Source organism: Ruditapes philippinarum, unplaced genomic scaffold (assembly GCF_026571515.1).
Source record: "Ruditapes philippinarum isolate M1 unplaced genomic scaffold, ASM2657151v2 ctg2183_1_1_1_1, whole genome shotgun sequence".
Classification (NCBI taxonomy): domain Eukaryota; kingdom Metazoa; phylum Mollusca; class Bivalvia; order Venerida; family Veneridae; genus Ruditapes; species Ruditapes philippinarum.
In genome coordinates, this window is record NW_026866770.1 from 297,268 (window position 1) to 309,791 (window position 12,524).

A 12,524-nucleotide genomic window follows, 5' to 3' on the forward strand; every position below is an offset into this window, starting at 1 on the left:
TGATGATTATGATGATAGTTATCGTGATTTCAAAATGATGTTAGAATTATATTAGGCTGGTAACCAGCCGTACTTTGTGAAAAATAATTATCCAATCGAATCTACAAAGGAGCTCATGGTTTATGGAGGTAATGACAGGGGGGACTACTCGGATTAAAGAGAACATAAAAGTTTAATACGGATTGTCTCCCTTTATTTTTTTTAAATCTACATTCTACTGATATACAAAAAAAGTAAAAAAATAATTAAGAAGAAAAACACACAATAAAAATATTTACAATTTGCATTGATATCTGGCATTTTAAAAGGAATTTTCCCAGTTTGCATTGATTTCTGGTAGCATACTATTGTATGTACCAATTAATTTCTAAAAATAAACCTATCAAATGTAATAATTATATACGATAAAAATCACACATACTTAAAATTATTGACATGCAAACGTTCTACAAGTTGAGCGCGCGCTTGCGTACATTCATTCAAGCGCATACGGACTTTCAAGTTGTCGGTCTACACTGATACTCAAACGCCTACAAATATCCGAGCGCCTATTATGGTTACGCAAATTAAACATTAAGCCAAGCGCATATTCAATTTAGCGAAACGCACATATGAATTACAAAATTTAAATGTATTCTGAAAAAAAATATGAAAGCCTCTATTGACAGCTAAATCCATACTTCGAACACCGACTATCGTGGCGAATATTTCATGTATTCAAATGTACAATGACTGTTAGATTATGACGTCAACAAATAAATATTGTAACGAATGACATGTAGAAAAAAACATGTATATATTCAACTGGCTTTTTAAAGGCCCATTATGCTTCAGAAATATTTAAATTTTATTTCTTAAAAATCGTTTTATTTTTGGTGTCCAGTTTTAGTTTCAAAAATGATTACACGAACCACTATTGGCTTCTGTTGCTTTTTGGCAGCCAGTACAGTTATAGTGATTTAGTATTTTGTATAGTGATTAAGTATTTTGTATTTTGTATTTTAAATTTAAATGCTATAAAGTTTTAATCTCTAAAGAATGAAAAATTATTTATTTCTGAGGCATAGTGTGCCTTTAAAGATATCTTTTGGAAAAACGAATAACATAAAATAATGAAAAATAAAATATTCATATTGCAATAACATTTTCCATATTCTATATCAAGGACACATTGCTCTTCGAAGTTCATACATGTATTATGTTCATTAAGTTTTGAATTTTTCTGCATTTATATACATTTAGCTCGAAAGTGTGAAACGCATTTCTTTGCTGTAAAACCAATAAGAAAACTGTTTTACCTATGTAAACAAGAGCCGGTTGAACCGGGTGATAATCCCCAAATAGGTTGTGTACCTCTTGTATAGTTTCAGAGTTATGTCCCGGACAAAGTTCAAAGTGCAATAATTTCAAACTTAGACAAGGCAAAGTTACTGTTCTTTGCACTGCACTTCTGCTTAATAAGATCTATCTACTGATTTAAAGTTTCTTGTTGATACCTTTTGTAGTTTATCAGTATTGTCCCGGACAAAGTTCACAGTGTAAAATTGCAAAAATGACAATAACTCCAAAAGTAAATAAGGCAGAGTTACGGTTCTTTTGATATGCTCATCTACACAATGGGATATATCTACCCTTTGAGTTTCATGTTGATACCTCTTATAATTTCAGAGTTATTTTCCGGACAAAGTTCAAAGTGAAAAAATGATAAGGGCAATAACTCCAAAATAAGGCAAGACAGCGTTATGGTTCTTTAAACTTCTTTTGCACTGTACTTCTACCCAATGAGATCTATCTACCTTCAAAGTTTCATGTTGATACATATTGTTGTTTCAGAGTTATGTCCCGGACAAGAAAAGCGATCGGACGGACGGACAAAGCGGCGACTTTGTGCACACCCTTTGAGGAGCATAAAAATAATTTCTGTTGAAATGACAAAAAATATTGAACTAATTTACATGTACATACAGTCAGGCAAACACAATGTTATCTTAAAACAAAACAAACTTCTTGATTCAGTCGCATCTAACATAAAATTTCATTACAAGGCACGCATCAAAATAATGCATTTTCCGAAAAATAAATTATCGTTACAAATAACTTACGACCTTGACCCTTGCCGGGAAACAGACGACATACAAAATCATGCATTTCAAATAAAAGCAACAGCTTCCAGTGTGACAAGTAATCTATAAATAGCGCTGCAATTTAAAAAAGCTCACAATTTTGCTGCCTATATATGTAATAAATGACAAAACATTATACTAACCACAAAAGTCATTTGATTCAAAACAGACATACAACTAAAGTTCATTCATTTTTCCTTTAACATGTCAAATACATTCAAGTACAACCACACTCCCCGACAATAAGGTCGGGGACATCCACCTTTCTAACGTTGCCCTCGTGATCCCTATAGAGCAGACTCTGTGGTCGGCCAAACGACACCGGGGAGCAACAGGTTTGAACCTGGGCGTAATTATTCGTCACGCTCTGTTGAAGAGTCTGCACGAGACGTGTATGATTATAGTACGCTGCTCGAACACCTGGAATATTAAACAGAAATAAATATTAGCATTTCCAGAAAATGTCAAAATGCCCCGTGAAAGGCAATAGAGTGTTAATAAGGGTGACACGAGCGCTTTGTGCCGTTTATTTTCAAAACTGACCCTATACTGGTACACTATTTAGGCACCATGGCAGCCCCCTTTGGCAAAGACCTAGATCTTTATTTAGCCAATATAAACGTAGACATTTATACATGGAACTCATAATTTTTTTTCTATTAGGGTGTAGTATACGTATATAATCTAAAGGGAAAATACATTGACATTTTTTAAACTAACTTACACTTAAAAAATCAGCAACTTATGTAATTAAAGCTTTCGAATTGAGAAATCAGATGTTTTTACAAACCTAATTTTTCGTCTTACCATATCGACTGCGTCAGTGTGTTGTTTTTTTCTGTATGGTTTGCATATATGTATTTTCTGATAGATGTTGAATTGTAACATAATTGATGTTTGAAAAGCCATTACTGGCTTATTGATTTGTAAATTATATGAGTATTGTGCTGTATAAAGTCATCGGTTTGTTACCTTTTGTTCTCTATCTATACATGTAGCTGTGTAAAACCAACAGCAATAGCATCAACAGCCCCTCCAATACTAAACTAACGAAGATTGTCTTTTCAGTTTGAAAGACCGGCGGGGACATTTCAACTTCATGAACTCACGATTTCAACTTCATGAATTCACGACTTCAACTTCACAAATTCACGATGATTTCAACATGAAGTTGAAATAGTGAATTCGTGAAGTTGAAATCGTGAATTCATGTAGCTTATATCGTGAATTCCGTATATTCACGAAATTAAAATTGTGAATTCACGAAGGGAATTCATGAATTTGAAATTTCCACACCAGTCTTTCGTATGATAGTACTTCACATTGCTTTTTACTATGACTATCATATGAAGGAAATTCACTTTGGAAAATGAAAATGTGATTGACAAGATCTACAAACTAAAAGTGATTCTATACAGCATACCATTGCACGATCCTGTGCAAAAATTAGGTCGTATACTTTCTGGGGTCATGATATAGTCCCAGCCAATGTCGCGAAAGTTAATCTCTAGTTCCTCTTTGTGGCAACAATTTGACCCGCCTTCTCTGCAATTTGTGTGTCGTCTGACGCGTTTGTGAGAGCGGGCATTTTGTTTCATATAGAAAACAAGAATTGGCATATAACCTTGAAAAGAAACATATTCACATGTTAAAAATCACATGCATTCTTTTTTCAATCGATTTTTGTTATTTTTATTTATTTTAAAAGGTCAAATTCATCAATATATCAGCAACATATTAATCTATTTAAAAAAAAAATAAAATAAAAATAATAATAATGATAATAATAATAATATTAAATAACAACAACAACAAATATATTGAAATAATGTTATTTAGCGTTTTGACACACCCTTTCAGCAAGATAAAAAGTTGTCATTTACAGCAGCTGCTGTTTAAATGGCTTAAAAAGTACATTCTCTTCTTTCGTTGTGATTAGCTTATAGTTTTATCATTGTAACTGCCATGAATATAACTGCCATTAACTGCACCTAGAATGAAATTTCATTCATTTCACTGCTTGAATTAAAAATTCATCAAGTGATACTTTACCTTCTTTATTTCCATATATAGTTTTATGATTTTCCCGCTGACAAGTTTTGCAGACGACAGCAAGACCATGGTTACGGTGAGGCTTGGATAACCATCTTATCACGCTTCTTCTGACATAGATCTTCATCCAGCCGTACTTTAACCGTGTATCAATTCGTTTTACGATATTCTTGAATCGTAGAACTTCTTTTCCGCCCTTAATATAGGGCTGGAGCTCAGAGACCATGAATTCCTGAAATAAAAAAAAAATATTTGTTCCTGTTTTCTTATTTGTACATTAGTATGTCATAGATGGAAAACCTGTCAAAAGAAATCTACACATTTATGGGCAATGAATAAAATTGGTAATCATTAATATTACGCATCAAAAATCAGTTTTATTTTCTATCTAAGCAAATTATTTACAAGTATGGACCAAATCTAAACTTTAAACCAATTTGAAAATTTTAGCTGAAGTAACTACATTATTTTAGTTGCACATTCACTTCTGTCCAGATGATATTATACTATGGACTTTTCCTGCTTTGAAATTGGAACAGTTCATATGTAGTTTTATGGGTTTTGTTGCCTAAACATTACAATTGGGGTGCAATGTAGAGATTCAGCAGACGACACCGATTTGTCGGCTGGCCTGGCATTGTACCTCAATGACATACTGTAAGCGTGTCATTCTTTTACAAGCATTGACAACATTAAAGGCCAATAATGCCTATGAAATGCTTTTATTTCTCTTTAAAGCTTTTTAATTTTGGTGTACTTTTAAAGTATCTAAAGATTTACTCATTGGCTAATTACCTGAATCATCTTTTTCATGTGTTTCTATTTTGTTAACAAGTACAGTTATAGTGAATTAGTATTTTGTTTGGAAGTCAAATTACCACTTTGTTTACATTTTGCTACTTTCATGATAAATTATTTCACATTTATCGCTACTTTCTTCAGGTAACAAGCATCTAATATTCTCTAAAACCATTATTTAAACACTATAAAATTCATGTTTTCCCCTTTTGTTTTTAAATAAAATTAAAAATTTATTTGTTTCTGAGGCATAATGTGCCTTTAAATTACAGTGCGACATTCCATTTTAAGTTTGGGTTCTAGTACCTGTATATGATGGTCGTTCACATCCGGTTGTTTATAGATCCAGAGTTCGATACTTGACACCAAATCTGGGTCAATGTTGGGGCTGGTCGTGTTGAAACTGTAACAACCAGTGCCTCTCTTCTTCGCACATTTCTTGGTTACTGAGAAAAAAAAGGATAATAAAATGTTGTATTCTTTATTCATTGATTAAATTTAAAAAATACTCATATCTAAGAAAATAGTATACGTAGATAAAAGAAAACCGGGTTAGATTAATTAATTGTCTCCATTTTCCTCTTTAAAGATGCATGCCTCCAGTTGAGCCAAACTTTTTCAAGAAAATTAAAACTGAGCAAAATGTACACAGATTTTAAGAAAAGTAAAAAGAATTTAGTTTCAAGTAAACATTTATCTGTTATGTGCTATTACGGACTGATTTTGTAGTATTTATCGACATATATCTACTGCGTTACTAACTTTTGCTTATTTTTACTTCTTTTTTGTAATTTACTTGGACTGTAAGTGCCGTTTGCATTGTGTTAATTATTTTATCTGTTCACTTTACAATATTAACCTTTAATTACATTTATAAATTTTTCAAGAAAATTAGCATGAACCTGATGGCATGCTGCTTTAACTAACAGATTTTTTTCAAATATTGATACAAGTAGCATGGAACTCGTGGTCATGATAAAATAACAACTGACTTATCTAAAATGCATTGAGACAGTCAGTGGCACTGAGTTTGGCTTTTAATTGGAGTATATATGTTGTATTTAGTATTACTTCCCCTCTGTTTCTTATAGAGTCATGGTGTATATAAATATAATTATGCGTAAGGTGCTAGCAACCTACGTAATGACATACAAAGATAGACGCTGTAACTTGCCTAAAGAGTGAACAATCTATTTTAAAGAGTGAACGCTCGCGAAAGAAATAACGCATTAACATTAACAAGCACAAAATAGAAAATACAAATTGTTAAGACCTACAAAAAGAATATATACGGTCAAAGACCTTGAAAAAGAAACCATATATACCAAACAAATCTTCAACTCAAGGACATATTTAATATCAGATTTCATAATTATCTTTTTCAGATATCTTTCCCCCTTTATTGTGTGTTACAGACAAGTTAATAAATAAAACCTTTTTTACTCTTTTTACTCTCACATAATCTGCACTTAACATGAACTTTGGTGTATCCAATACAATCGAATAATATTAATTTCACTAATTTTAGAAGTAAACTGGGTTCAAGGACACAGTTTCAATAACGTTCACCAGCGAGATTCGTTATAATTTATGAACTTAACATTTCTTTATTGCAATATTTTAATAGATTTCCGCTTATTTGCTTGGGCGGAAGTCGTGCGCGTCGAATGCATTCGCACATGTACGTGTACGCTTGTTGATGGTAGGGGGGGGGGGTTCTTTAACATATATATGTATTTTTGTAAACATGCTGATTGCATCATCTTTAAACTTTTCAGTCGTCTATTTTTAATGCAGTAATATTTTTTTATTGTAACAGAGTCTGTTTCATACGGAACAATAGAAACACATTTGTATAAGTTTCTTTACAAAATAAATAAATAAATAAATAAATAAATAATTAAATAAAAGTGATTCATAGGATATAATGATAGAATGAGAAATTACATTTCACTGTATACATGTTTTTTTCAATAAAATTGTCTAAATCTTTAGCTTTAGGGCGCCAGTCGTTGAACAGGAAAAACTTTCCGAAACATATAAGGGTTCATCTTCACGAAATCATAAAGTTGAATTTCTGAAGAAGGAATCGTGAATTCATGAAGCTGAAATCGTAATTCATGGAGTTGAAGAGTGAATTCGTGAATTTTGTATGTTTGAAACGTGATTCACGAAGAAAAAATAGTGAATTAATGAAGATGAAATCGGTAATTCATGAAGTTGAAATGTCGCCACCGGTCTTTCGTACATTTCCATTCACGTATGCGATTCCGATATTAACGACATCAAATGGCGATCGTTATTTTCTAAAATGACCTCATCACAATGAGATTACACATGTAATTTCTAAGTACATTAGCTTCGCTTCCGAGTAAATGTCATATATACTTTTGAAATCAGAAATCAAGTAAAACTATTCGGTCAAAACATTATTATTTTTAACCCCTGTTTTTACAAACTGTGGTGGTTTTCACTAGAAAGCCACTTAATCTTAAGAGGAAGCTCATTAAAAACAATCAAAATGTCAAGAAACACTTAAATATTCACGCCGGAAGCGTTTAATTCATTTTTCCTTATTTGTTATATATAAAAATAGTATTTATCACAAGATGATGATGATGATGATGATGATGATGATGACGAGGATGACGAGGATGATGATGATGATGATTTTGATGATGATGATGATGATGATGATGATGATGATGATGATGATGATGATGATGATGATGATGATGATGATGATGATGATGATGATGATAGTGAAGATGATGTGAATAATGATAATAATTTGAAGAAAAGAAGAAGAAGAAGATGAACAACAACAAAAGAAGCAATAAAAAACTATCAGTAATAGAGATACTGAGTGTTACAGCATAATAAATAAATAAATAAATAAATAAATAAATAAATAGATAAATATATATATATATAAATAAATAAATAAAGAAGGAAGGAAGGAAGGAAGGAAGGAAGGAAGGAAGGATGGAAGGAAGGAACGAACGAACGAGCGAACGAACGAACAAACGGCTGACTGGTTGAATAAATAAATAAATAAATAAATAAATCACATTAAATAATAAAGCACAAACACCATACACTTTCTAAAGAGATTTAATCAAACCTTATATGCAATTTTCACCTTCGGAATTTTGTTTTTCTAATGCTCAAAAGGGATCTCCATTTTCCACGATTTTTATAAAAACCTTTTTTCTAGACTCGTCTTTAACGAATAAGTCTATAAAAAGCACAACTCATGTAAGATTATGTACGACTATGTACGGCTAAATACAAATTGAATTGACACAAAATTTTGAATAACTACCTCCTTGCTGCTAAAGAAGGGTGGCTCTTTTAAAAAGAAAAAAAATATCGAAAAACTATTATTTAAAAGGGCCATTATGCCTCAGAAAAGCTTTTATTTTGATTTCATTAAAGTTTTTTATTTTGGTTTCTTGCTGAACAATCTTGCCTCTGTTACTTGTTAGCAATTAGTAAAGTTGAATTATTTAGTATTTTGAATGAAAGTCAGAATACTACTTTAATTGTTTACATTTTGTTACTAATATATGACAGATAATTTTATTTTCAGCGCTTCTTTCTTATGGTGATAAGCATGAAATATGTTATCTTATTATAAATTTCATGTCAGCCCTTGCTAAGGAAAGAAACAACTTATTTGTGTTTGAGGCTTTATGTGCCTTTAAAGTAGTTTTTTTTAATTTGCAGCTGAGACGCTGTATGTCATACAGCTGCCGCAACTTTATTCTGTTTTTGTTTCTTATTCTGAAATTGCTGACATTACAATTATCCTTGTACGTAAAGTGTTACAGAATGGCGCGCATGCGCGTTACTGTTACATTTGTGCGGACGCCAAATATCGAGCCTTAAACAACAGTGACACATACGTGATCGAAGAAAAGATTTCATCATAGAATTGCAAAATTCTTTTTTTTATTCACATTTATGTCGTCTGCTGTCAGAATGTTTTTAGTGTTTTAATGCGCCAACAAAAGAAATGTCACGCACGCTTATAGTCTACCCTTGCACATTCTTACATGCAGGTGATTGGACACTACACCACGGGGCAGACATTCGGCATTGTTTTTATCATTCGCCATATTTAAATAAACGCTAAATAGGGCTTTTAGAATCTAAGGGCGCTCTGTTTTTACATACAACATTAAGTTCTTAATGTGATTTTATTGATATATTTATACAAGCTAATTTTTGCCTACATTCTTTAATAATCTGAATGGTCAAGCTGTTATGGGTAAAACGAATATGCGTCTATACGTAACATACGTTACATTTAGATTTCGTATAACCAAAACGAAGTCTTGCAGTCGATTATGTATTCATTCCATTACATAGAAATACTTTCCTATTGTGATTACCATTACGTAACAATGAAAATAATAAAACTTATGGTCCCATGCAATATCAAAACTCTTACTGTCTTTTCCGTATACGAAAATCTCCCGTGTCTTTACAGTTTGTCTCCTTTCTTCTTCCTCATTGTCTTCTTCATCGTTCATTGAGAAATCTTCTCCTACATAAAAGTCGAACGGGAGTGGTGGAAGTGGTCCATCGACCTCAGGAGCTGACGACAAACCGAGTTTTTGTAACAAAGTTTGCTTCACCATTTCAATTTTAATATCTTTCTCGCTTAATGTTTCATCAGTGCACCTAGGGCATGCATTATCGGGTTCAGGCAATTCACTTTCTGTTGCATCTGTTTGCATTTTTTTATTCTCTGATATATTGTCGTTTTCATTACTAACTGTTTCGTCTGCACTATCATCTAATTCACCATCCTCGTCATCATCTCCCCCATCAATATTTTCATCATCTGAATCAATTTCTTCATTACCAATACCGATTGAGTCATTATCGTCAGTAAGTTCTTTCACACTATCTTCTTGACTATCTTCTAACATATCTTCATCTATTTCGTCCCGTGTATCGGTATTGTCGTCTGTTGACTGATCATCATCAGATGTTATTTCTTGATCACTATTCATTTTGTCAGCCATTCTTGAAACTTCGTCAGTAGCGCCGCTTTTCATGTCCGATTCCATTTTTCCATGCCGATGTTTATGATTTTGATTTATATTTTCCGGACTTCCGTCTTGCGCCGCTTCATCTATACCAATCCCCGTCATCTCTGTAATTGTAGTTTTTAATTCATCTGTTTTTATAACTGTGGCTGAGTCAATGGATTTAGGAATAAACACAATTGCAAAAAGCACCGGCAGGAGATACATAAACATAATCGCCATTTCTTTCTGCAAACTATAACGCATTAATCATAAACACTGTACTTCGCACAATTCCTTAAGTTGTGTTTCCTCGTGGAACTAAATTAAGGACAAAATGGTAACCGCAAAACACTTGTGATTTCCACCAATTGGATTTTGTATAATCTCTTAAGCCGTTACAATAAACTTAACGCATTTGATTAAAATTAAAAATGAAGTAATAGGGTCGCCTATACAAAAGTGTGTAGCTCTACGCGTTTTGAAAAGTGTAATTATTCCAGTTTAATCCAAATATGAATCACATTATATAGAACTATTGCACTGTTAAAAAAAGAAATTAAAATTTAAGCGTAAACAAGCTTTGAAATTTTAAACCTTTATCTTGCCTGATAATCAAGAATGACTGTAAACTGTAAATTACATATTGTCCAATAATGTTTAGTTTATATCTAAAAATCATTACATTTAAGTCTTTTAAAGTGTAACATATATACTTATTTTGCTTTTCTATTTTTTCTAATATGCAGTCTTTAAAATAAGTATTGAATATTCCATAGTGCATCCGGACCTATCCGAACCTGCTAAACCAAGGTCAATTAATCTAACAGCCTTTGTTCATAAGTGATCTCAACAAAAGTACAGAATAAGTGACATTTTACTATGAATGTGAATTTTAAGAATGATCCAATTCACGATTTCAAGCTCGTTTGTTGCATCATCATAACCCATTTTTTATTCGACAGCGAAGCAGCCGAGCTTTATATGGTTTTAAATAAGACGCATGGTTTACTGCGGAATGACACGATTTATTTTGATTTATTTTGCGATTAATATAAAATGAGCCGCGTCACGACAAAACCAACATAATGGGTTTGCGATCAGCATGGATCCAGACCAGCCTGCACATCCGCGCAGTCTGATCAGGATGCATGCTGTTCGCTTACAAACCCTATTACAAGTAGAGAAACTGATAGCGAACAGCATGGATCCTGATCAGACTGCGCGGATGCGCAGGCTGGTCTGGATCTATGCTGGTCGCAAACGCACTATGTTGGTTTTGTCGTGACGCGGCTCAAATCATTCACATACGTCAGCTTTATACACTTCGGGGCCCATTTTAATTTTCTTCCTTTGTTGCAAAACATTTTTATTTACATTTTCTTCAAATGGAAGGACACTGTTTTAATCAAATAATATTGGACTGTGTCACTGTCTGATTTAATGGGTAGTTTATCGAGACTTATATCGTGGAACCAGGCTATAAGTTCAATCTAAAAGGGAAGTGTTTTGCATCCGACAAAACGCATCGGTGTAAGAGCTGTTGCATTGTATTGTAAATAAAAAAGGTGAAATTTTCAATCTATTCGATTGTTTTCTTTCCCTTTAGAAACTAGAAAATAAGTTATTTTTGAAGAAATTTAAATGGATATACATTTGTATCTTTTAAAGCTTCGTATTTTCCTGTGGTTCCATAGTAAAGTTAGGTCACACATAAGTTTCTTCTTTCTTATTTTGGTTAGATTTGGTAACGGATCAGCTATGTTTATGCTTAATTGTGGATCATTAGCTTTTTTAAAGTTGAAATATCGTTTAATCGGGATATAATCAATTATTGATAAATCATGACAATCGTGTCAGCACTGTCTATATATAACTGAATTTTCGTGTGGAAACGCTTCCCCTTTAATGTCAATTTTCACAACTGAGCAGATCTAAACAGACATTCGTAAAGCTCGACTCTTCTCAAGCTAAGCAGTGCAGAGCTGACCACTTTACGCGCTTGTGATCTACCATATATGCTTAAGAGAGACCCGCAATTGTGACTTTCGTCGACAGATTACGGAAGCGTTTAGGAGATATAAGATAATTATATTGTCTCGGGACCACGAGATAATTATAGTAATAAAAATAAAGAAGTTAATTTGTGGCCACGATATGGCCATTTGGCCACGAGATATATAAATGAGTTTACAAGCAAACATAATTGGCCGCGAGATATACGTTTGCTTTGTCTTTTTTCCCCGTTTTTAAAATTATCTTGTGACCACGAGATAATGATTTCCCCCATGTCACCTCTGTGCTTCCGTAGCAGATGGCCGTTTATATACTTTATCATAGAATTTGATATTTAGAATACATTGCAAACGATGAAATATGCAATAAAAAATCACGTTGTGCAGGATGTCTATAAAGTCAATAGTTTCAAGTTTAAACTATGTTGAACAGGCAACCCTGTGCGCCTCAATGCACCGTTTTGATGAAGTCTTGAAAGTTAGGCATTTATTCAAAG

The 12,524-nt window shown here is 32.8% G+C and overlaps 1 protein-coding gene across 2 annotated transcripts; it reads right to left on the reverse strand.

Annotated features, from left to right (window-relative positions):
* Positions 1-1,014: 1,014 nt before the first annotated feature.
* On the reverse strand, positions 1,015-10,887 carry LOC132733651 (growth/differentiation factor 8-like). 2 transcript variants are annotated; one of them, XR_009626194.1, is made up of 6 exons: positions 9,430-10,887; positions 5,280-5,419; positions 4,176-4,407; positions 3,547-3,747; positions 1,819-2,543; positions 1,015-1,653 (listed from the first exon to the last, which is right to left on the reverse strand). XR_009626194.1 is itself a non-coding variant. In XM_060720311.1 (5 exons), the coding sequence occupies exons 1-5, from the start codon at positions 10,277-10,279 to the stop codon at positions 2,341-2,343; spliced, it is 1,626 nt and encodes a 541-aa protein (XP_060576294.1). In that variant the 5' UTR covers positions 10,280-10,887; the 3' UTR covers positions 1,015-2,340. The 2 variants fall into 2 exon arrangements, 1 of the variants encoding a protein (XP_060576294.1); XM_060720311.1 differs by having other exon boundaries at positions 1,015-2,543.
* Positions 10,888-12,524: the final 1,637 nt, after the last annotated feature.